This window comes from Carassius carassius, chromosome 15, assembly GCF_963082965.1.
Source record: "Carassius carassius chromosome 15, fCarCar2.1, whole genome shotgun sequence".
Lineage (NCBI taxonomy): Eukaryota > Metazoa > Chordata > Actinopteri > Cypriniformes > Cyprinidae > Carassius > Carassius carassius.
The window spans coordinates 7,048,519-7,075,128 of NC_081769.1; the positions used below are offsets into that span (position 1 = coordinate 7,048,519).

Below are 26,610 nucleotides of genomic sequence, written 5' to 3' on the forward strand. Positions count from 1 at the left end.
ATTGCCCTGTCTTTTGTCTTGTGTTTGAAGCTTCCTGTGTTCATGCCTGGTTTCTAGTCCTTGTTCTTCCTGTTTCTTCGCAACGCTGGATCGTTTCACTCCTGGACCTAATCCACTCACCTCTTCACTGGATCGCCCATCTCAGTTCCTGCGTCATGCTCTCCTGCTGTCTGGTTCCACCTCTACTCCCTCGCCGCCATTGACTTTATCTCTCTCCATCCAGTTGTCCTGTCAGTTACTCTCTGATCATCTGAATTACTATCCATTAAATTATACTTCACGAAACGGTCATCCATAATATGTGTTGCTGTTCTGTTGTAAGTAATCTTAAAGATTCCTAAATGCATCTACTTTCAGAAGGCCAAATAAAGTGCTTTTGCTTTAGCCTAGATACACACAGCATCTCTCTGACATGACTGCTTCAACACTAACTGTGGTTACTGAAACCAAGCCTTCCTTCTTTGCGTGAACATTTGGGCAGCATTACACAAATATTTCCACATCGTGACGTAGACGTGGGGGTATGTTTAAAGGAGGTGTTTTAGGTGGACGTGGCAGAGTCTTGACTTTGATAAAGAGTATTTCTTTGGATTTGAGACTTTAGTCTTTGCATCTTTACAGATCTTCTTTATGTACCAAGAGCTTGTAACACTCCAAAGAGAAAGGAAAAATTGAAATGGCATCATATGACCCCTATAGGTTTTGTGGGGGATTGCAAACATCTTTGTGATAGAACAACAAGTTTCTTGAGGAAACACAAAAGTTTTGCAAGAGAATGCAAAACATTTGAAAAATATTTTAGACACCACACTGTCCCTATAGGGGCTCCGTAGACAACTCCCATTCACTGCAACATAAATTAAATTTTTATGAGTTAACTATTCCTTACAGTCACATGACCATTGCTGGTAAACAAAATAATGTATTTATGAGGTAATTATTACCTTTAAACTTACAAACCCCATGCAATTCTACTATACCCCTTAGGGGTGCACAAATGTCAGTTTGAAAAAAACTGGCTTGAGGTCGAGTTTATTTTATGCAAGTTTTCTTATCAAATATATCCACCTCTTGATATCTCAAAATTTGCATAAAATTTAGCCATTCATAAGTTTTAATAGCATCACTTTCATTAACAGAACACCTGCACTACAAAGACAAGAACTAAAACCAAGAAAGCTGCACAACTGAGAATATTTTTAAGAGGACTCACCTCTGGGACTGTCAGCTCGAGGAAATATCGCCATCTTGCCATCTTCTTGCAAGCCATCCACCTGAACTACTGCTTCTTGTGAGATCAACGTGTCACGCGTGTCCATTGTGTCTTTAGGCCGCCGCTCTTGGAGTTGTTTTTCAAGCTGAATTGGTGCTGTATCGCCCGTCTTGTCCTGGGCGACCTGTAGTCGAATCACTTCTCCCTGCAGCAGGTTGTAGCTGTGCTGTAACTCTGCTAAATCTCTTTGAGTCTCCTCAGGACCACCTGCCTCGAGCACTACTGTTGTAGTGGGACACAAGTCCTTCTGCATGTACACCTCCAGGATTGAGTCCTGCTTGATCACTGAAGCCTACAGACACAGCAACAATGAGTCACTTACACTGACCTATATATATACAGTATATATAACTGGATTACTCATTGCGTTCTAAACTGCCAACAGACAGTTGTTCGATCCGCCATCTTACTAATCCTTACAGGCAGAGAGCACCATTGAGTCACATTCAAATCGCTGTCCTAAAATAACTCGATTTGAAGCAAATCAGTCAAACGGGATTCGTTTTTATGTTATGTGTAGTAAATTAATGTTTACCTCAGATGTTATCTGCAGTGTTTATGGTCTTTTGGGGCAAGATAAGCGATATATTTAAATCGTTTAGGTGGGTGTGTCTGCTGTGCACTTATGAGACGGGTAATGATCAAACACTAAATATACCTTATTTCTTTATGAACATAATTATTCAGGAATTATTAAACATGAACGCATTAGTATCAGAAATGGGTTTTAATATATTACCATGAATAATACAATTATGTTGTTAATATTGCTCTATATTTATTAATTAACTTTAGCTTATATTAAATATTAATTATCATGTTCATGATGCTCACTACTGTAATGAACATAGCTTTTTAACCCTTAAAGACCTAGAACATTTTTGGGGCGCCTGACACAACTGCACTTTTTTTTGTTTTTCAGACCTATTCTAGCAGTCAGCATCAATGCCATATATCATTATAAACAGGAGGACTTACAGTTTAATTTTAACTAATTTAAAGTCTCAAATTTACTTTCGTTTTCTCAAAGAATGAATGAAATTACCGAATTTTAAGAAAAATGCAAGCAACAGTTGGGTGTTTTTTACTGTGTACTCAAACAGAAACTCCTAAAGTTTGGACATTTTTCTTTAGAAAGTTGTGTCTGGGTGTTTTACACTTCCAAATACAATTTTGTTTAGATATACCATTCCCCAAGCAAGTCATAGCCATTTATTACAATATTGTTATCTGCGCTTTTAAGTGAAAATCAGCCCTATTTCGTTAACTAACAATAGAGATGTGTCCAAAAACATTTTAATGAGTAAAGAAAATGGAAAGAGTGTCATTTTATAACAAAAACATGGAAAGAGTGTTATTTTATAACAAAAACAAACAAAAAAAGTGTTTTTCTTCTTAGAAATATATTTTCAATCTGAGTGTGAACAATAAACACAAACTATGCAGCATATAGTAAAAACAACTGCACAAATAGTCTTCAACAATACAGTGCAAAAAAGGAGCAAATGATTCACAAGCTACACACAAAATGAGTGAGAAATATTCAGAATGCAACAGAAAGAAATTAGTGCAAATTATCGTTTTATGAACTATATATTTACATAATTATTTCAACATAACAGACATAACATAAATGATAGATCCGCTGACTGTATTCTGCGTCAGAATCGATTTTACCGGGACATCGTCTGTCTAGCGACCGACAGCATAAATCCCAGTGCTTTATCAGATATGTACCACTGTTTCATCCTTGGTTTTGATTTATGTCAAAGTTCTCTGTCGCATGTTTTTTTGTGCTTTTTCAGAGAGTTTTCTCATGCAAATGTGTTATTTTGTGTTTGTATTCATGCACGCACAACAGACTTTACTTTCACTTTGTGTTTGTTCATAATATTTACAAAGAAATATGTTTAGTAGTAGTTCAAAAGATGACTTATTGGTTGAATATGGTACAGTTTGAACCAATCTGGGCTCGGGGGTGGGACTAAGCATCAACAATCATTTCTGTTTGGCTCAGAAGAACGAAAGCATTGGTTTCTTCTGACGAATTAATGTTGTCGAAATGTGATGACGTAATCACGTGCACTATGGTGCCTCTGAATATCCAAATGAAAGAAATGAGAGAAATAGGATATCTATACCGAAACGTGGAGAATCTCTGCTTTACATCACTTTTTAAAGCATTCAGATTGGATTAGCGGTTCAAAAGTGATTAAACATTAAAAAACAACAGTTATTTTTAGCCGTGGGCGGCTGTCTCGGTCTTTGAGGATTAATAAGTAGGAAAAATTTTACATGCCTAGGGTGAGATACTTCATATTTATAAACTCTGACTTGTTAGGTGATGTTTTCTCATTAAAATCATACAAATTTCTATCAATTCAATGGAATGTTTACGCACACTAGGGATTAGCAATATGGCGGCGCGGCGGCTTCACTTTCATGACGTCATGAGCAATCCAGTTCTATATTATAGATCAGTGGTCACTTAGCACATGCTTGTCTGAAATCTCACCATTTAGCACACCTCTCTGTCTAAATCTCACCTGTAATGCATGAAGCTGAGTACTGAGGTTCACAAGTCTTTGGCACACCTCCTACAACACAAACAGTTCAGACAGTTATCTTTGTCTTTATCTTCTCTATATATATACTTTTTTTTTAAGATTCCTTAATTAAGGTGTACCTCATTCAACATCTTGTCCTGCAGCTGGTTTCCATTTCTGTCCTGTGAAATGTAATAAATAATAATAACATTAATGAATCCTCAATCCAATATGTATTGTAATGTCAGCAGAGGAACATTTGTATGTAAAATATCAGACCTTTACCTTGTTAGATGGACTGTTTATTTCATGGGTTCCGTTAACTGATATCGTTCCTTTATCTATTTCAAGGAAAGAAATATGAGAGATAAGGAGGAAATGTTGGAGTTTTATTTCATAGCATTATTATATTCAATCCCTTTAAAAATACCATAACGCCATGGGGACAAGATAATACAATATAAGCAAAATAAGCTTATATTCATGTATAAGTGTACTGTATATGACAAACTACAATGCCCAGTTAATACTGTCTTTTACTGTCACAAATGTGACACATATATTTATGACAAATTTTAAAGGTGGGATTAATCAGGATTAAGTACAGAAGCCCCCACAATAAATTATTTACTGCTTTTTAATAAACCATCAGTCCTAATACATGTATGCATTATTTACCAGTATAAATTATCTGAATATTCTTAAAACATGATATTTACTATTTACTTTAAGCAACAGTATATAAAATCTGGGTAGCACTTTATTTTACAGTCCTGTTCCACATGTACATTCTATGTACTTATTATATTTATTACAATAACTAGGTAATAACTAGGTACTAATCCTGAACCTACCCCATGTAAAATGGTAAATGGTAAATGGACTGCATTTATATAGCGCTTTCAACAGACCACATGGCCATCCAAAGCGCTTTACAATTTTGCCTCACATTCACCCATTCACACACACATTCATACACCGACTGCGGTGTCATGTAGTTGATTTATATTACCAGTACTTTCTTAGGTAAGTACATGTAGGTACACATACTGTAAAACAAAATGCAACCAAAATTTGTTTTCAAAAAATGTGGCAAATAGTTGTTGATGTTTTTTGTTTCTAGTTTTAATTTCACTACATTTTGTTAGATGTAGCCTTAAACGGGTCATATGATGCGATTTAAATTTTTTCTTTCTCTAAAGTTGCAAAGACTAAAGTCTCAAACCCAAAGAGATATTCTTTAACAAAGTTAAGACTCTGCCACTCCCCCCTAAGTCACCCCCACATATCTTCATATCTATCTGGAAATATTTGCATAATGCCGCCCAAAAAGAAGGCTTGGTTTCAGTAACCACAGTTAGTGTTGAAGCAGTCATGTCAGAGAGATGCTGTGTGTATCTAGGCTAAAGTAAAAGCACTTTATCTGGCCTTCTGAAAGTAGATGCATTTAGGAATCTTTAAGATTATTTACAACAGAACAGCAATGCATTTTATGGACGACCGTTTCATGAACCTAGGAGAGGAAGTTATTCTGACTTTACTATGACAATCTGAGCTTCTGAATCAGCTACTGTATGTTATTAGTTTAAGTATTTGCTATTGGGGGAAGTCGTGGAAGTGGTTAGAGAGTTTGATTCCTAACCCTAGGGTTGTGGGTTCGAATCTCGGGCTGGCAATAACACGACTGAGGTGCCTTTGAGCAAGGCATCGAACCCCCAACTGCTCCCTGGGAGCCGCAGCATAAATGGCTGCCCACTGCTCCGGGTGTGTGTTCACAGTGTGTGTGTGTGTGTGTGTGTGTTCACTGCTCTGTGTGTGTGCACTTTGGATTGGTTAAATACAGAGCACGAATTCTGAGTATGGGTCACCATACTTGGCTGAATGTCACGTCACTTTTTTTTTTTCACTTATGAATGTTCTAATGCGGAGGTTTGCGCGTTGTGTGTGTGTGTGAGAGAGAGAGAGAGAGAGAGAGGGTCACGTTACAGGAGAGTCAGCTGTCTTAACCGTCTATGGCTTGTGTACTGCAAACACATACAAGCTTCATCACTCTGTCTGTCACGTGACTCTGTTCTCCTTTCAGGCTTGAACTGATGGTAAAACTAAGGACATTATTAACGGTCTTTACATTTATTTTGAAAGATGATGCTTGCGATTATGGATAGGGGTGTTACTTTCCAACAAGTGCTTGCGGTGCTCGGCCAATCACAATGCACTGGGTCAGTTGGCCAATCAGAGCAGACTGTGCTTGTCAGAATGAGGGACTTTGTAGAAAACGACTCGCTTGTGAGAGGCGGGGCATAGAGGACCTACAATGTACAGTATTTGAAAATAATGTGTTTTTTTAACATTAAAGCAATGCAACATATTCTGTTACACCAAATACACAAAATATGGATCTTTAAAAAAGCATAATTTGACCCCTTTAAAAACTAATCACCACTGCTGTAAGAACAATAAATGTAACAATGAAATGAGTCTCTGAAACTACTCTTAATATAGTTTTATTTACCTTGTTTCATTAATGCTTAAATGTTAGTATCTGTATATTTTTTATATACTTTTATTAAATTTTTTAGATTAATTATTTTTGTATTTTATAATGTAAATATTTCATTGTAAAAACAAGCCCAAAATACAGATTAAGAAATAGTGTACTTTAGATCGTTAAAAATACAAATATTTCAACATAGATCACAATGTATGCCAAATGACAAATGGTACCTGTTGTTTTAGAGGTGAACTGTACCTCTGTCGATTCACCGTTCAATCTGAAGGACTGTGAATGCTCAATGCAGGAACCCAACAGCACTTCACTCAGTCTGTCCACTTCGTTTTGAAATAAATAAGAAAGCAGTGTTAATTTCCTTCATATGTATTCTCTGTAATGCTGTACACTTCTCTGCCTACCCTCAACAATGGCGTCATTCAATAGCTTTTCCGCCTGGGGAGCGTAGGGCGTATCTGCTCTGAATATATTTCTGGAGTTTGTGGGAACGTTAACATTCTGACCTCCTGTGGCCTCGGCCAAATCAGAGAACAATGTCACGCGCTCCTGTAACAGCTCCAAAACTTCACGATCCTTCTGCTGGATATCAGCTAAAGAGAGAAAGATACGAAACAAAAATGAAAAACAACAACAACAACAACAACAAAAAAAAACTATGTTGATTGATTTTGATACATACCTCTGAGTCGGCGTAGCAAAGCTTTATCCTCAGTTTCAATCAGAGGGAAATCATCTCTTGATGGACAGCTGCATAAGGGAAATACAGAGATGAAGTGATGAAGTGTTTGGTGTTGCTTGTGCAGAGATATTTTAGCGGTGCATTGAGATGTTGGGGCAAAGAATTGTGAATCGACTCTGACTTGCTCACTGTCTGCTGAATCAGTTTCATCCAAGTGTTTCTGTCATCTTTGGAGGCAGCATGGAGCTCGTACATCTCTGGAGGTGTGGAGTGACTGATGAGGAACATTCCTCGCTGCTGATTGGCTATATCTCTCACAATCAAATTCTGAAGGCACAATACTGCCGGTTTGTCCTGTGAAAAGAAAAAGATATGCACTGAAAAATCTGAGTTCATAGTAGTTCATAAAAAAATATGGTGCATATTTTAAAAGCACATCACACTGAACATTAAGGTCTTTAAAAGTTGTCTTTATTTAAAGTAAACTATATTACATAAAGTAACATTTTGGCACATGTCTAAAGAAAATATATTGACTGAGTATGGCCTATGGTCATTATAATAAATAATATTTTTACTTTGTATAAATATTTTTGTCTGTGGGAAAATAAAAGGTTTAAAGTTGGCCCAAAGTAGGGCAAAAAATATTATCATAATAAATTGTTTTATATTAGTCAATATTGATCATATTTTTCAAATCTTTAGATTTTAGGCAGATTTTTTCTCCCAAGTGAAAGTTGTAGAAACCAGACCATTATTTGTTAACTCTTTATTGTCAGAACATGACAAACACTTTATAACTTTTTGTATTGTTTACACATTTCAAGTCATTTGAAAATTACCTTTCATGCATTGTGTAACAGCTCTAAGTGAATGAAAACTTCCTGCAAAGTTTTAAATCTTAAAGTACACCGTGTATAAAGTTATTGTATCTCAAAAGTAATAGTCGACTCTGAATCATTTAAATGAGTAATTTTTAAAATGAATCCCAAGCAAACATTAGCATATTTCCCTCCCACTGGGAAATCTGAAAATCAGTCTATTTTTTGCTTTGGTCAGAATCAGGGGTGGCGAACTGCCGCAGCCACAGCCCTGCAGAGTTCATCCAACACTAATTAAAACTCACCTGCCTGTAGCTTACTAGTAACCCTTCAGACCTTGATTAGCTTGTTCATGTGTGTTTGATTAGGGTTGAAGCAAAACTCTGAAAGGCTGTGGCTCTCCAGGCCTGATGTTCGCCACCCCTGGTCTAAAAGAAAATGCAAATACATTCTTTGCCACTAGGTGATGCTTTTGGAGCGTAAAATAGCTGTTTCCCCGGTAACAGCTGTAAACAAAATGAAATGCTTGATGCGTTTGCTGCGAATGCACCATATTCGCCTCAATCACATCTTCCGCGCAATTTACTAAATTTCAAACTGGAGCGGAAAATTCGCATGACATGTTTTCACGCAAGCCAATCAACGACGTGCTTCATGACACATCTAGTTGAATCAGACAATAGAAGAGAGCATTATTTTAGCCATCTTATTATATAGGTCTGGAGCACAGAAAACAATAAAAATCAGTTGTAGTGGCAGTTGTATTTTATTAGCATGGCTACAGAGATGCCGCTATCAATAATAAAAGTAATATTAATATCAGTGTATATATACAGAAGTAAAATGTAACACACACATTAATACAGGTTCCTAACGCTATTCATCCTCCTCTGGATGGTGCTATGTACTCAGACACATTGGAGTTTGGCTTTCCATTGTATTTGGGACTTTTTGACAACAGGTACAAAACAGCGATTGTACAGTCTGGGCCAAAAGTTTTGAGAATTACATAAGTATTGGAAATTGGAAAAGTTGCTGCTTAAGTTTTTATAATAGCAATTTGCATATACTCCAGAATGTTATGAAGAGTGATCAGATTAATTGCATAGTCCTTCTTTGCCATGAAATTAACTTAATCCCAAAAAAACCTTTCCACTGCATTTCATTGCTGTCATTAAAGGACCTGCTGAGATCATTTCAGTAATCGTCTTGTTAACTCGGGTGAGAATGTTGACGAGCACAAGGCTGGAGATCATTATGGCAGGCTGATTGGGTTAGAATGGCAGACTTGACATGTTAAAAGGAAGGTAATGCTTGAAATCATTGTTCTTCCATTGTTAACCATGGTGACCTGCAAAGAAACGCGTGCAGCCATCATTGCGTTGCATAAAAATGGCTTCACAGGCAAGGATATTGTGGCTACTAAGATTGCACCCAAATCAACAATTTATAGGATCATCAAGAACTTCAAGGAAAGAGGTTCAATTCTTGTAAAGAAGGCTTCAGGGCGTCCAAGAAAGTCCAGCAAGCGCGAGGATTGTCTCCTAAAGAGGATTCAGCTGCAGGATCGGAGTGCCACCAGTGCATAGCTTGCTCAGGAATGGCAGCAGGCAGGTGTGAGCGCATCTGCACGCACAGTGAGGCAAAGACTTTTGGAAGATGGCCTGGTGTCAAGAAGGGCAGCAAAGAAGCCACTTCTCTCAAAAAAAAAACATCAGGGACAGATTGATCTTCTGCAGAAAGTATAGTAAATGGACTGCTGAGGACTGGGGCAAAGTCATATTCTCCGATGAAGCCCCTTTCCGATTGTTTGGGGCATCTGGAAAAAGGCTTGTCCGGAGAAGAAAAGGTGAGCGCTACCATCAGTCCTGTGTCATGCCAACAGTGAAGCATCCTGACACCATTCATGTGTGGGGTTGCTTCTCATCCAAGGGAGTGGGCTCACTCACAATTCTGCCCAAAAACACAGCCATGAATAAAGAATGGTACCAAAACACCCTCCAACAGCAACTTCTTCCAACAACCCAACAACAGTTTGGTGAAGAACAAAAGCAAAAGTGATAACTAAGTGGCTCGGGGACCAGAATGTTGAAATTTTGGGTCCATGGCCTGGAAACGCCCCAGATCTTAATCCCATTGAGACTGCGCCGGTGGGTGAGGAGCAGAGCAGCCGCAGAGCCAGGGTGACGCAGAGGGTCCAGAGGTCCAAGGCAGCACTGAAGGCACCGGCAAACCGAGGCGGAGGCGGGGCTCCGGAAGCCCGCTGCGGAGTCGGAGCGACTGAGGACGGAGGTGGAGCCGGAGGGAAGGAGGAGCCTGACAGAGCCGGAGGGATGGAATGATGAGGCGAAGCCATAGGAGTGGAGTCCCGAGGCGGCGGATGGTCGACGATTGACCAAGGTGGAGCTGGAGGGACGAGGGAGCCCGGTGGAGCAGGTGGGATGACGGGCCACGGTGAAGACGAGGGAGCAGGGTGCCAAGGCGGAGCTGCAGGGTTGAAGGACCGATGTGGAGTCCAGGGCTCGGGGGCTGGAGGTGGAGACAGGGAATCCACACGCCAAGGCGGAGCTGGAGACTGGAGGTCTCACCGCGAACCATTGCGCCCAGATGGCGCTGACTGAGGGTGAGCTGCGGGACTGACAGGCAGCAGCGGAGATGAGGTCGAGGAACTGGCTGGTCTAGGAGGATATGAGAGAGGGAGGCCGGGAGGAAACATAGGAGAATGAGGGCTGGACAGAGCCAGCAGAGAAACAGGAGATTCAGGACTGGATTGAACCAGTGGAAGTGGAGCAGAGGAACAGACTGGTCTAGGAGGAGGCGGGAGAGGGAGGCTGGGAGGGAACACAGGAGGATCAGGGCTGGACGGAACCAGCGGAGAAACAGGAGATTCAGGGCTGGGCAGAACCAGTGGAGAAACGGGAAATTCAGGGCTGGGCGGAACCAGCGGAGAAACAGGAGATTCAGGGCTGGGCGGAACCAGCAGAGAAACAGGAGATTCAGGGCTGGACGGAACCAGTGGAGAAACAGCAGATTCAGGGCTGGGCGGAACCAGCAGAGAAACAGGAGATTCAGGGCTGGACGGAACCAGCGGAGAAACAGGAGATTCAGGGCTGGGCGGAAACAGTGGAGAAACAGGAGATTCAGGGCTGGGCGGAACCAGCGGAGAAACAGGAGATTCAGGGCTGGATTGAACCAGCGGAAGTGGAGCAGAGGAACAGACTGGTCTAGGAGGAGGCGGGAGAGGGAGGCTGGGAGGGAACACGGGAGGATCAGGGCTGGACGGAACGAGCGGAGAAACAGGAGATTCAGGGCTGGGAAGAACCAGCGGAGAAACAGGAAATTCAGGGCTGGGCGGAACCAGCTGAGAAACAGGAGATTCAGGGCTGGGCGGAATCAGCAGAGAAACAGGAGATTCAGGGCTGGGCAGAACCAGCGGAGAAACAAGATATTCAGGGGTGGGCGGAACCAGCGGAGAAATAGGAGATTCAGGGCTGGGTGGAATCAGAAGAGAAACAGGAGATCCAGGGCTGGACGGAACCAGCAGAGAAACAGGAGATCCAGGGCTGGACGGAACCAGTGGAGAAACAGGAGATTCAGGGCTGGGCAGAACCAGCGGAGAAACAGGAGATTCAGGTCATGATGGAACCAGCGGAGAAACAGGAGATTCAGGGCTGGGCGGAACCAGTGGAGAAACAGGAGATTCAGGGATGGGCGGAACCAGCGGAGAAACAGGAGATTCAGGGCTGGGCGGAACCAGCGGAGAAACAGGAAATTCAGGGCTGGGCGGAACCAGCGGAGAAACAGGAGATTCAGGATTTACCTCCACAAGCCAGTCTATAAGGTCCATTAATTCCTCCATATAATTCCCAGAAACCAATTGCAGCTCACCCTCAGTCGCAGGAGTGTGTGCAGGGCTTTCCTCCAAGCCCCCGATCTCCACTAAAACTCCCTCGGGAACCGACGATGTAGCCGGCTCACACACCTGGTCAGTCAAACTCTTGAGTCCTTGCTCCCTGACAGTGATTGGCTCGGGCTCTAGGGCCGCGGTGGGCTCTGGCTTTAGCTCCGTGCAGCGGTATGGCAGCTGGCTGGTCTCTGGTTCGGGAGTGGGGCTGGTGATATCCTCTTCAGCGGTGCAGAAGGTGAACAAAGATCCATTTTTCTCCAGCACCCACTCCACGAAAGCGGCAAAATCCTCTCTGGGACCGTTCGCTGGCAGGCGTGCCTTACACCGCTCGCTCAGGCCGGAGTAATAAAAGTTACTGAGCGAGCGGTTGGGGAAGTGGGTAAGGCATGCCAGATCGAGAAAGTCCCTAGTGTGGTCTTCCAGCGAATGGTCCAGTTTCTCCAGGCACAGGAGTTGGACCGCTGGTAAGGCCATTCCGAGAGAGGGAGGAAAACAAAACAAAAAGAAAGAAAAATGCAGCTAAATTAACTGTTCGGTCCGCGATTTTGTTACGGGCTGTGAAGGCAGGCGTGGGAATCAGACGATCAAGGAGGATAATAAATCAAAAGAGGAGCTTAATGAACATCACTAACATAATCAGAGGTAACATTGACAGTAACATTGATAATCGCGGACAGGGAGGAACTAAACAGACAGAACTAAACAGACTTTTAAACACAAGGGAGGTAATCTGGGGAATGGAGAACAGATGGGAATTAATCAATTAACTTAACAAGGAACGGGACATGACCAAAATAAGGAAACAGAAAGTCCATGAACATAAAGACAATGAAAGCATTTTTTGACCTTGTATGCATGTCAACCTGTTGTTGGGGACTCCCAAAACCAAAATATGATCCTTTCATAACCCATAATAGGGGCACTTTAACAAATTAAAAATCCTAATAGAAAAAAAATATAGTTTAGTTTCTGCACTGATTTGGTTTCAAATTATGAAACAGGTTTGTTTTGTCTGACTTCAATGATCTAAATGTTCAGCACAGTTTTTTTTGTCTCCCACACATTTGACAATAGTTTGAGTTGACGGCAGTAGTAGTAGTAGTTAGGATGCAGATGTAAATGTTCATTATTACAAATAGTATCATCTGTAAAAAAAAAAAAAAAAAAACTCATTTTTAAATGGTGAAATTTAATTATTCTGTTTGAGTTTTATTAAAATAAAAAATTGGTCTTCCATAGTAGCATACCTTTAGATCATGATAACCACAGATAAACTTCAATACCTGGTAAAAATGTAATATGGTTTCTAGTTATTTGTACTGTCTAAATACATTTAATATAAATGCTAATAACTGGTATAGGGTACAAAATACTGTAATTATATTCCATTAATCCTTTAATATGTATAATATGTCTACATTAATATAATACACATAATACCGAACATTTATCAAACTCTTGTTATCATTTTATCAAGGAGAATTATATCTCAATAATTAGTGTTATTGTTTTATGACCCAAACTACAATTTTTCCAGTCTAGGCAGTTTGATTTTGATGTAGGATGATGGAGAACACAGAGTAGGTGAATCCACTGATTGTCAGCAAACAGAATGCTTTGACTCACCAGACAGGGAAAAATATACTTCTGGTCTTTTTCCTGCATGAACACCAGGATGTCTGTCATCAACAAAACATGCACATCTGTACAGAGAAAAAAAATACAAAGGTCCTGATAAATCTACTAATATACCAACTACAACCCCTGGCAAAAAGTATGGAATCACCCCTCTCAGAAGATGTTCATTCAAATGTTTAATCGTGTAGAGCAAAAACCAAGCACATATATGCCACAAAACAATTTTCACTCAACAAAACAATATTCTGGCTGTATAAAACACTTAAAAAAACAACAAAGAAAGATAACTATAGTCAATTACAACTGTTTTTACAGATCAAACAGGAAAAAAATATGGAATCACACAAATCTGAGGAAAATTATATGGAATCACCATGCACTTTGCATTTCTAAAACAAACACCTGTATCTGATTACAACTGCTAATTAGTCTGCAGTTAAAAAAACGATTGCTTGCACACATTAGTGATGTGTTGAACCAAGATGATTGACATAACTCATGGCTCCAACACGAGAGATGTCAGTTGAAACAAAGGAGAGGATTATCAAACTTCTCAAAGAAGGTAAATCTTCACGGAATGTTGCAAAAGATGTTGGTTGTTCCCAGTCAGCTGTGTCTAAAATCTGGACCAAGTACAAATCAAATGGAAAGGTTGTAAAAGGGAAGCGTACTGGTAGACCAAGAAAGACATCAAAGCGCCAAGACAGAAAACGTAAAGCAATATGCATTGAAAACAGAAAATGCACAACAAAACAAATGAGGAACTAATGGGCAGAAAGTGGAGTTCATGTCTGTGACCGGACTGTAAGAAATCGCCTAAAAGAAATGGGATTTACATACAGAAAAGCCAAACGAAAACCATCATTAACATCGAAACAGAAAAAAACAAGGTTTCAGTGGGCTAAAGAAAGACAATCTTGGACTGTGGATGACTGGATGAGAGTTATATACAGTGATGAATCACGAATCTGCATTGGGCAGGGTGATGATGCTGGAATTTTTGTTTGGTGCCGTTCCAATGAAATTTATAAAGACAACTGCCTGAAGAAAACATGCAAATTTCCACAATCATTAATGATATGGGGTTGTATGTCAGGTATGGGAGAGATGACAGTCATTACATCTTCCATAAATGCACAAGTTTATGTTGAGATTTTGGACACTTTTCTTATTCCATCAATTGAAAGGATGTTTGTTTGGTGATGGTAGCATCATTTTTCAGGATGATAATGCATCGTGCCATAGGGCAAAATCTGTGAAAACACACAAATAAACAAATAGTCCGGACCTCCATCCAATTGAAAATCTGGGGTGGAAATGAAAGAAAATGGTCCACGACAAGGCTCCAACCTGCAAAGCTGATCTGGCAACTGCAATAAGACAAAGCTGGAGATGAAGTATACTGTTTGTCATTAGTTAAATCCATGCCTCAGAGAATTCAAGCTGTTATAAAAGCCAGAGGTGGTGCAACAAAGTACTAGTAGTGTTTTTATTTGGTGATTCCATATAATTTTCCTCAGTTTGTGTGATTCCATATTTTTTAACTCTGTTTGATCTGTAAAAACAGTTGTAATTGACTATAGTTATCTTTCTTTGTTGTTTTTTTTTAAGTGTTTTATACAGCCAGAATATTGTTTTGTTGAGTGAAAATTGTTTTGTGGCATATATGTGCTTGGTTTTTGCTCTACACAATTAAACATTTGAATGAACATCTTCTGAGAGGGATGATTCCATACTTTTTGCCAGGGGTTGTATTTCACTTACTCACTCACAAACATAAGCACTAATGGCACCTTTGAGTCTGGAGCCTTGAGCAGTCTTCCAGAGCAGTGCTCCCTCATGAATAAGTCTACGGCGCAGCAGCTCTCCTCCACCAAACACTCCTCCACCCTTAATTTTTGTTTCAGCTCGTGGGTCCAGACAAGACTGGATCTCCTGCAAACGCTGTGCTCGTTCTAACTCTTGAACCTGCTGGTCCACGGAACACAGCAGCTCCCGGATCAGCGTCAGAGAGTCAGCCAGAGATTTACTCTCTTCTTCATTACCTGTGAAATCAAATTAAATCTGTTCTCAGATCACTTCATATCAGAGTAAAGCATAATTGTCATTTTTGCCTTGATTACATGCCTAAAAGGAAAGTTGACAGATGTCATTAAAGCTTTTAATAGCAAATATTGATTAAACATTCAGTCTCCTCACTGACCAGTAAGAAGTTAAACATCTGTAAACAGAAATCTTATAATAAAGTGGCTCTAGTAAATATATATATATATATATATACTGTGTGATTTGTTATAATTAAATAATAATAAAGATGAAAATGTAATTAATTAATTATTGCAAATATTCAATTCCGCATCATCTGCATAGTCAATTCAACAATATTGCTGAATATTAAGTGTACCCAACTAAGAAGGCCAGAGGTAACAGTGGCAAGGAACCAAAAGTCCATCTGTGACAGAAATGGGGAAAGATGAATTAACTGGCCAAACAGATTAACATGGTGTGGTTTAATTTCATAGTAATAATAATAAAAAAAAAAGTATGATAAAGCTGTCCATAATTGCACATTAAACAAAACAATGCAGTACAAAACAAGAATTCAGTTTGGCCAGAATATAGTTTTACATGATCAAACAAGGACTGGCTGTAATATTGGAGTACATGTCAGAGTATAGTCTCACCTTTTGTGTTGTCTAGTATGCGCTTGATAAGTACAGGATATTTAGTGATGCGTTGAGTGACGAGTAAGATGCACTCTTGAACACCATGGCGACGCAGTAAAGAACCTCTGCTTACCCGCTTGACAGTTAAACAAATTTAAAAAATATATTTTATTAAAAACATTCTAAGCAATAAAAAAAAAATGCTGATAAGTGCCGCGTTTCCATCGAAAATACCCGGAACAATTGTACCAGGAACTTTTTTCTACCGGGAACTATTTTCCCCCCAGACCTGTTGTTTTCTGCAGTACCATGAAGATTAAGGAAATAGTCTGGTGACGTAGGTCTGCATGTGTTTCTTCATATAAACAATGCAAATTTCGGACTTGCATCCTCGGTAGTTCAGACTTTACCCATTCGACTCTGGAGTGTGATGTACACTACGATGCAAATACAGTATTTCTGCAAACAGCAGCATACTTGATTACTTCATTCCACTCATCTTGGCTACTGCAATTTTCTTCACTGTATATTTACAATAAAATGAAATAGGATATCGAAATACCACTGCCTCCTTTTGTTTTCATTTAAACATAATAATAGTGAAGTGAAGTGAAGTGACATTCAGCCAAGTATGGTGACCCATACTCAGAATTTGTGCTCTGCATTTAACCCATCCGAAATGCACACACACAGAGCAGTGAACACACACACACTGTGAGCACACACCCGGAGCAGTGGGCAGCCATTTATGCTGCGGCGCCCGGGGAGCAGTTGGGGGTTCGATGCCTTGCTCAAGGGCACCTAAGTCGTGGTATTAAAGGTGGAGAGAGCACTGTACATGCACCCCCCCCACCCACAATTCCTGCCGGCCCGGGACTCGAACTCACAACCTTTCGATTGGGAGTCCGACTCTCTAACCATTAGGCCACGACTTCCCTTGCCACAGAAATGTACTTAGTTCAGGGAAATGTGTATATATATTTTTTACAATGAAACGAAATATTATATCATTTGCCTCTTTTTATTTTCATTTAACCATATAGATATAAATTGAATACAGACCAAAGATTACCTGTTAGATTTACCCAAAACGTATTATATTTTACGTTGATCGCGTGGAGCTGACCGTCTTCAAAATCGGCGAAACACATTTTTTTAAATAGGCGTTGTCTTTATAAATATACCACAGATTTGATTTTTAAACAACTACATTCTCACCTGAAATACTTTTGAAATTACATTTTATGAAACAACAACAGTAATATTTTGAAAATTATCAGAATAAATGGTGGTTGAAATCACAGTGCTGCGTGAACTCAACCAATCAGCATGTTTAGTGCCCAAGTCCCGCCCCCGAAGGTTCCGGAACTTTGGGGCACTTTATTCACCCAGAACTTTATTTCGTTCCTGGTTCCTGCGGTGGAAACACACTGAGTACCAGCCCAAAGTCCCTAGTTCCTGGGTAAAGTTCCAGCGGTGGAAACGCGGCTAAGCATGTCTTTTTCTGGCTGTACTCTCACCCGTATGAACTGCTGGAACCTCTTATCACGGGCCAGCAGCTCCTTATAGAGTTTCACAGCTTTCAGGTGTCGACTGCAGAATTCAACATAGCATTTCCTCATCTCCTCTGCATTCTGACCTGAGAACTGAAGCAAAGAAAATCTACTACAAGTTTACAATATTTATTTACAAACCCGATTCCAAAAAAGTTGGGACACTGTACAAATTGTGAGTAAAAAAAAGAATGGAATAATTTACAAATCTCATAAACTTATATTTTATTCACAATAGAATATAGATAACATATGTTGAAATGTGGAAAGTGAGACATTTTGAAATGTCATGCCAAATATTGGCTGCTCATTTTGGATTTCAAGAGAGCTACACTTTCCAAAAAAGTTGAGACAGGTAGCAGTAAGAGGCCGGAAAAGTTAAATGTACATATAAGGAACAGCTGTAGGACCAATTTGCAATTTATTAGGTCAATTGGCAACATGATTGGGTATAAAAAGAGCCTCTCAGAGTGGCAGTGTCTGTCAGAAGTCAAGATGGGCATAGGATCACCAATTCACCAAATGCTGCAGCGGAAAAAATGGAGGGGCAATATCAGAAAGGAGTTTCTCAGAGAAAAATTGCAAAGGGTTTGAAGTTATCATCATCTACAGTGCATAATATCATCCAAAGATTCACAGAATCTTGAACAATCTCTGTGCGTAAGGGTCAAGGCCGGTAATCCATATTGGATGCCTATGATCTTCGGGCCCTTAGACGGCACTGCATTACACATATAGGAATGCTACTGTAATGGACTCAGGAATGGGCTCAGGAATAGTTCCAAAAAACATTGTCGGTGAACACAATCCACCGTGCCATTCGGCGTTGCCAGCTAAAACTCTATAGGTCAAAAAAGAAACCATATCTAAACATGATCCAGAAGCACAGACATTTTCTCTGGGCCAAGGCTCATTTAAAATGGACGGTGACAAAGTGGAAAACTGTTCTGTGGTCAGATGAATCAAAATTTGAAGTTCTTTTTGGAAAACTGGAACGCCATGTCATCCGGACTAAAGAGGACAAGGACAACCCAAGTTGTTATCAGTGCTCAGTTCAGAAGCCTGCATCTCTAATGGTATTGGGGTTGCATGAGTGCATGTGGCATGGGCAGCTTACACATCTGGAAAGGCACCATCAATGCTGAAAGGTATATCCAAGTTCTAGAACAACATATGCTCCCATCCAGACATCGTCTATTTCAGGGAAGACCTTGCATTTTCCAACATGACAATGCCAGACCACATACTGCATCAATTACAACATCAGGGCTGCGTAGAAGAAGGATCCGGGTACTGAAATGGCCAGCCTGCAGTCCAGATCTTTCACCCATAGAGAACATTTGGTGTATCATAAAGAGGAAGATGCGACAAAGAAGACCTAAGACAGTTGAGCAACTAGAAGCCTGTATTAGACAAGAATGGGACAATATTCCTATTCCTAAACTTGAGCAACTTGTCTCCTCAGTCCCCAGACGTTTGCAGACTGTTATCAAAAGAAGAGGGGATGCCACACAGTGGTAAACATGCCTTTGTCCCAACTTTTTTGAGATGTGTTGATGCCATGAAATTAAAAATCAACTTATTTTTCCCTTAAAATTATACATTTTCTCAATTTAAACATTTGATATGTCATCTATGTTTTATTATGAATAAAATATTGAAATTTGAAACTTACCATCATTGCATTCTGTATTTATTCACAATATGTGTGTCCCAACTTTTTTGGAATCGGGTTTGTAAATGTTGAACTGTCGGTTGGCATTTTGCAGGAAATTCCAGGCTAACGACATCTGTTCTTTAATTTGAACTAGTCAGTTTAACATTGACAGTTCTATTCGACAATCCTCAAAAAGTGCTGTAGGAGCGATGTGCTTTTTGGCCAAATAATAACAACTATAGCATTAGGGTTTGGTTTATGGTAAGTTGCTAGTAATTTTGCATTAATAACTGTAATTGCTTATCTTAACTATTCTTATGTAAGCTATATGTCAGAAGTTCACCTGCTCCACCAGAATATCTCCCAGCTTTTGAATGGTGAAGTTGCGGGTGCTGCTGGCTGCCAGGCTATTGTTTCTTCTCTGCAGTAGTTGGCTCAGGAAACTGGAGTGAATAGACAGCAGCTGATCTAAGCAGGGAAAGATGGCGTGAACTACACCCAACTCCATCAACACCTCTTCCAGCATTCCTCTGCGAAACACCCCCTCCATGATCCGCAGCGTACGCATGTGGTTCAGCTCAGTCTGAATCAGCTCTGAAAAACACAGATACATTGATTTATCGAAAATCACAGACATTACAGTACAAAATACCTGACAGTACTAAGGATGCATCTAAATTTCCAATATTTTGACAATTATTTTTTTTTTGTCTTGTCTGTTTCTAGTCAAACGATTTAACTTTTTACTTCAGCTTGTAAACAGACACCTTAAATATCTTGAATGTGTCAGATAAAAGAGACGGTACATAGTTTGGTAAACCCAGGACCAAGGTTGGGAAACACTGACATGGAGAGCAATCAACAGTGTTCTCTCAACTTTCTGATTCAATTCTTTCAGCATTTTTATTTTACATTCAATGTGAATAGACCTTAACACTGCTGCTAAGAAGGTTTATTTTGTTCTCTAGCTATTTCTACTGCTATTTTTTGTTGTAATTTGTATGTTTGATTTTACATTATTTGTAAGTAGAGTAATAGCCGTCAGATAAGAAGGATTTTTTTAACTTATATTGAGCAATTTCCCTGCCAAAGGCATTTGAGTGTGCTAATTTAACAAGGCGACCACAGCGACCGTAGCCTATTTAAACTGCTTGTTAACTCTCAAACTTTGGGAGAAGGATCAGCCAGCAGAGCAGGCTGGAGCGCGCAAGTGTTTGCTTAATACTTTTGCTTAACACTTTTGTAATTTGTATGTTTGGATTCTTAATTTCTGCTTTTTCTTTGCAATCTACACTTAGCATTTTGGGCTTGACTGAGACCTGGATTCGTCCAGAACACACCCTGAAGCCGCCGCCAGGCGCCGCCATTTGCGCCATTTAGAATTTCAGCAGCCGCCAGCCAATAATTTCCTAAGCCAAATTGAGCCGCCATCTGCTAAAGTTTGGCTGAGCCGCTAGAATTATTTGCATCAAATAATAATTCTATCACGTAGAGACATACAAACACGAAATATATAAACAATACACGAGATCTATTTTCCCACTGGTTTCATAACAGCACAGTCTTGTGCCCGTTGCTACAATACAGAGACTCACAGTGAATTGACAACCAATTAAATTTGCTCGTTTTCCGTACAGAAGAAGCAATGCATTTTTTTCTCACACTGAGGTGAAATGGCGGAAAGAAGCAAGCGAGGTAATTTTGATCTCACATACTTTCCTAATTCCTACTTACTTTTTTTTTTTTTTTACTTAGGCCTACCCAGACTTTTGTTATATCTTCAGGGCACGGTTGCACAAACACCTGAATCAAAGATTGATGTTATGAACCAAATATTCTGGGACGGAGAGATTTATGGCACTGAACGTGATATTACTGCAGTAACAAACCACCGTTTCCACATTGCTAATTCACGACGCATGCTTCAGTGTACATTGAAGTGAAATGTGCAAAACTTTGTCCAAAATAATACTGATAACAGTGTGTGTTTATATTAAGGCGAGACACAGCAGGCCAAAACATTGTATTTTTATTTTTGTCAATTTTGAGATTTTTGGATATTTGTCTTCAATAACATGTCTTCTTTCAGACTTTTGGTGAAAAAAAGTCAGAAATACACATTTATATATTATATATATATTAATCCTAGCCTGATATATATAACATTTTATTCCAAAAAAACATGGCGAAAATCATTTTTTAAGGCTAATGACACAGTATATTTTGATTTACAGGATAACAAAAGTAGATATCCATAAATCCCTCTGTAATTTTTTTCCCATCTAATATGTGAACACAATGAAAAAATATTTTTAACCTGAAATGCATTGTAGGCTATTTGAAAATCTTTAGTAGCATACAGACTACAAAATTAATATGTGTGCATACATTGTGAAAGTAAAATCTGGTGTTTTCTTTATTACATTGTATTGCATTTTGTAGAAATATAGTGTAAGCCATGCATTGCTTGGAAAGATTGAGATCTAGTTAATCAGTATAACATAGACATCTGTGGACATGAAGTGGCAGCTTCAGCCATTTGCAGCTATGAAAAGATTGGCGGCTGCAGCAGCCATTTAGGTTTTGGCTGAGCCGGCTAGCCAGCCAATAACTTCATCAGCCAGCCATTATTCTCAAAACACATGACTTCGGGCTGTAGTCCAGACGACTCAGCAACCCCAGCTGCTCTGTCTAACTACTCTTTCAGCCTTTTTTTAGCTTCATTTGATTTCAAAGGCACTCAAGCACTCACAAATCAGGCAATTAACTTGACTTAATTTACACATGCAATTGTACTGCAGACAACATTTTCCTAAAACCCCTACACATCTCTAACCATTTCCTCATTACATTTAACCTACATCTACCGATCTGTGTGCCACCAACTTCTCTATCTGTTGCTTTTAGACGAAACCTGTGTTCCCTTTCACCCTCCTATCATTCCTCTTTAGTGTCTTCCTCTCTTCTCTCACCTACCCATTTATCATCTCAGGACATAATATAGCAACTGACACTTTATGCTCTACTTTAACTTCTTGTCTAAACAATATATGTCCTTTCTCCTCCAGGCCAGCACAGGCTACCCCTTCTAGCCCCTGGTTATCCGATATTCTTTGTGAGCATCGGTCCAAACTCAGGGCAGCAGAGAGAAAATGGCGCAGAACAAAAGATGTGTCTGACCTGAGTACATATCAGTCTTTGCGTTCATCTTTTTCTGCTCAAGTCCATACTGCCAAATCTTCATATTTTCACAACAAGATTAACAGTGCTACAGGCACACGTAACCTCTTCAAAACATTAAATTCCCTCCTCTGTCCCCCTCCACCACTCTATAACATCTGATGATTTCGAAAACATTCTTCACAGACAAAACTACAGCAATCAGTAGTCAGTTCTCAGCTCCACACTCACACAAACTAAACCAACCGTATCCACGCCTAAAACTTCCCCCTTTCTTCTTCTGTCCCCTTACTGAGGCAGAAGTATCCAAATTTCTCCTCTCCAACCACCCTACAACATGCGCACTAGACCCAATCCCCTCACACCTTCTCCAAGCAATCTCCCCTTCACTTTTACCAACACTCACATACATCATCAACACATCTCTTCTGACAGGAACTTTTCCCACTGATTTTCAAGCAGGCTCAAAAAACCTACATTAAACACTTCACTTACAGATAGTTACAGACCTGTCTCTCTTCTTCCTTTCAAAGCAAAAACACTCAAATGAGTTGTGTTTATCCAGGTATCATTATTTCTTACACAGAACAACAAACTGGATCCAAACCAGTCAGGTTTCAGGAGTGGCCATTCAACTGAGACTGTGCTACTGTTAGTCACTGAAGCCCTGCGGATTGCAAAAGCTGATTCCAAATCAATCTTATTTTGCTGGATCTATCTGCTGCTTTTGACACAGTGAATCATCAGATCCTCCTGTCCACCACATCACTGGGCATCACAAGGATTCAAGCAGCTGAACGGATCTCAGGTTGCCTTGTGGACATCTTGGCATGAATGACATCACCTACAGCTCAAATTGGCAAAGACTGAGCTTCTTGTCTTCCCAGCTTCAAATCCACAGCATGTCCTCACCATCTAGTTAGGTTCATCAGCAATTATACCCCATCAAGTTCGGTCAGAAATCTTGGTGTAATTTTTGATTACCAGCTGACTCTCAAAGACCATATTTCAAAACTGCTAGATCTTACTGGTTTGTATTGCACAACATCAGAAAGTTCAGGCCCTTCCCAATCAAGCATGCTGCACAACTTCTTGTCCAGGCCCTTATCATTTCTAGGCTGGACTACTGCAATGCTCTTCTGGCTGGACTTCCATCACGCACAGTCAAACCTTTACAAATGATTCAGAATGCAGCGGCACGGCTGGTCTTTAATAAGCCCAGAAGAGCCCATGTCACACCTCTCCCTGCAATGGCTGCCAGTTACAGCTGGTTACAGCTTGCATCAAGTTCAAGACACTGATGCTTGCATATAGAACAACCTCAGGCTAAGCACCTGCCTGCTTCCACTCACTCTTACGAAATCTACATTCCCTCCAGAAGTCTGAGATCCGCTAGTGAGCGACTCCTCGTGTTACCGTCACAAAGAGGCATAAAATCACTTTCCAGAACATTGGTGGAATGGCTGGTGGAATGATCTTCCAACCCCTATCTGGATTGCTGATTCCCTGACATTTTTCAAGCGACATATCTCTTTTTTCTGACTTCATCTCTGTCTAGCTTGTAATTATTTGAACAATGCTTGAAACTTGGTATGACTAGCACTTCCTGTGTCTATTTGCATCTTTAAGACGAATCTCTTGATGTATTCCCCAGTTGTAAGGATAAAAGATAAAAGCAGGGATGCAACGATACCATTCTTTCAGAACCGATCCGATCCCGAAAATCTGAGTATCTGCTGATACCGATGCAATCCGATAACAGCACAGTTTTTTTTTAAATCAATGTAGAATTTCTATACTTCTCTGTGTTGACCTTATCATCACTATTTTGTGTGTTAAACACAATCTACTACATATACACAACTTCATTTTAATGAAAAGTGATAAATGAAAAAAAATATATAATCGTAATCTATGACAAAAATACTATAATAAACTAGTTAATTGGATAGTTCAGCAGCAAAAGATACTCTAGATTCTAGAAAAATCACGGGTGCACAATCATTTTATAAAATCTACTGAAATATTTTATTTACAAATAAAAGAGAATAAGTCTAAAATCTGGTAAAATGTTACACATTTCTCTTTGTATTGTTGTAAAATACATTCATGAAAAAAACATGTATATACATTTATATAGAAATATAAAAGACGTTTATTTTAAATGTATAGCACAGTAATAAAGGCAGCAATATGTGATAGATAGGACAGAATAAGAAAGACTATTATTAATCTTTGTTTGCGCAAAAGTATTATAATACTAAAGGTGCCAGAGCGCTTATGCACATTCTGTGCGCAGAATGATCAGCTTGAAACAACACAAAGTCATAGTGCACAGGCTGCGCAGTCCTCCAAGTTCACTCCACATAGAACAGTTTGTACAACACACAAGCTGCTCGGCTTGTGTTCATCTTCAGTTCTCTCTTCACAACAGTTCAGTCAGTGTACTGTTTGAGTAAATGAATTACTCCGGGATATTGGTTTATTTTGACTCAGAGAGAGTGTTAGCCACGTTAAATAGGTAATTAACTAAGTAATTTGTGGATTAATGCTTACTGGGGACGTGAACCGGTTCAAACGATTCAGTCCGATTTGGTGAACTGGTTCAAACGGTGCACCAAGAAAAAACGGTTAAATCAAACGATTGATTCGCGAACCGGACATAACTAGTGCAAAGGGAAGAGATATTGATATGTAGTGTAATAAATCTGTGCATTAGTTTAATGAGCATTTGAACAGTTTAAAAAAATCAGTTACTGTGCACTCTTGAAGAGAGATTCATGGTTTTGACTGTAGTAACCGAACGCAACATGCTGTTTGAACACTGAATGGAGGATGACAGACTGCCGCAGCATAGCGAAGAGTTTATGTGAACTTGAATTTAATGACTTCAATATTAATCTGATACATGCATACACCCTTCATTATTCACATGTAGAAATTCCCATGCAATCATCAAATGTGTTGTGAAATGCAGAGAAATGTTAGAGGAGAATCAGATATAAGTGTTTAAGATTTAATCAGGTGTGGACTGCATTAAGATATGCTTTACTAAACGACCCAAATCAGTTATCCAACATCTATTCTTTTAAGTGTTTTTGAGGTTTGCATGCATGTAACAACATAAGATCCATCCCAGAACTAGCTGACAGTATAAATGTGTCTAAAGGTCCATGACTTTAAAAAGGTCTGAAAAATAAAAGAAGTCTCACCATATATGACATCTTGTCTCTTGATGATGTCTTTGCGTTGAGACTGTAGATAAGAAGAGTCCACAGCCAGACTCCAGGAATCTGCCTCAAAATCCTTCCCATCCTTCTCCAGTTCCTCCAACATTGATGCATAATACATTTCTCCTGTAGAATGTTTGTGAGAACAGCAAACTTTATATATGCCACCCCATTTTCATTCTGTTTTGTGAATGTCTTAAGTTGTACCTTCATCATTAAGGGATTCCATGGACATGGCTCTGTTCCTGAAGTTAAGAGAGTCTGTGGAGTGAGACAGAATCCGCCTCAGCCCGACAGAAGAATCATCATTTAGACTTCTGTTAGAAAAATCAAAAACAAGCAAGTATGAGGACTTTGTAGAGTAGCTGTAAAAACATGGCTTTCATGTAACAATTGTATTTCAGAAAATTAGTGACCAAGCAGCAAAGGTAGCACCTAGGGAGTCTTAAAATTCTTTGTGGTATATTTGAAGATATCGCAATGGGCACTGAACGTGGTAGTTGTGTTGCTGTCTATGGAGGATCAGAAAGCTCCTAGATGTCATCAAAAATATCTTAATTTGTGTTCCGAACGGGTTTCTTCAGTGTGAGTAATTAATGACGGAATCTTTATTTTTGGATGTACTTATCTTTTGTCAAAAATTTGATTGAAACTGAAAAGCTAAGTGACATTTCAGTGGTGCAAGGTGGTAACAATGGTGTTTTTGAAAAATAAAAACCTACATGTTTGCTACAGAGATGCTGCTGTCGAACACTGTTGAGAGCCACAAATACTTTCTGTTTAGTGACCTTTCATCAGTTTATTCTTTAAGTTAACTCACATGACGTCACTCTGTCATTACATACACTTTATGAATATTACTAACATGATATTTCATTCAAACACACTAATAGAGAACTAATCTTTCCTCTTAATACAACACACAAAAATGAACATAATTAACACAGTTTG

General features: G+C 39.5%; 1 protein-coding gene across 1 annotated transcript in view; it reads right to left on the minus strand.

Annotated features, from left to right (window-relative positions):
* Positions 1 to 1,180: 1,180 nt before the first annotated feature.
* Positions 1,181 to 26,610, minus strand: part of LOC132158060 (rho guanine nucleotide exchange factor 2-like) — a 59,915-nt gene continuing 34,485 nt past the window's right edge. The window contains exons 6-20 of the mRNA XM_059567313.1: positions 25,867 to 25,976; positions 25,642 to 25,785; positions 19,593 to 19,843; positions 17,560 to 17,685; positions 16,058 to 16,175; positions 15,167 to 15,418; positions 13,362 to 13,438; positions 7,189 to 7,361; positions 7,008 to 7,075; positions 6,730 to 6,918; positions 6,544 to 6,648; positions 4,105 to 4,160; positions 3,960 to 4,001; positions 3,820 to 3,870; positions 1,181 to 1,565 (exon numbers count right to left, since the gene is read on the minus strand). Of these exons, the coding sequence (XP_059423296.1) occupies positions 1,200 to 1,565; positions 3,820 to 3,870; positions 3,960 to 4,001; positions 4,105 to 4,160; positions 6,544 to 6,648; positions 6,730 to 6,918; positions 7,008 to 7,075; positions 7,189 to 7,361; positions 13,362 to 13,438; positions 15,167 to 15,418; positions 16,058 to 16,175; positions 17,560 to 17,685; positions 19,593 to 19,843; positions 25,642 to 25,785; positions 25,867 to 25,976 (2,128 nt within the window). The 3' untranslated portion in view covers positions 1,181 to 1,199. The remainder of the gene's footprint in view (positions 1,566 to 3,819; positions 3,871 to 3,959; positions 4,002 to 4,104; positions 4,161 to 6,543; positions 6,649 to 6,729; positions 6,919 to 7,007; positions 7,076 to 7,188; positions 7,362 to 13,361; positions 13,439 to 15,166; positions 15,419 to 16,057; positions 16,176 to 17,559; positions 17,686 to 19,592; positions 19,844 to 25,641; positions 25,786 to 25,866; positions 25,977 to 26,610) is intronic.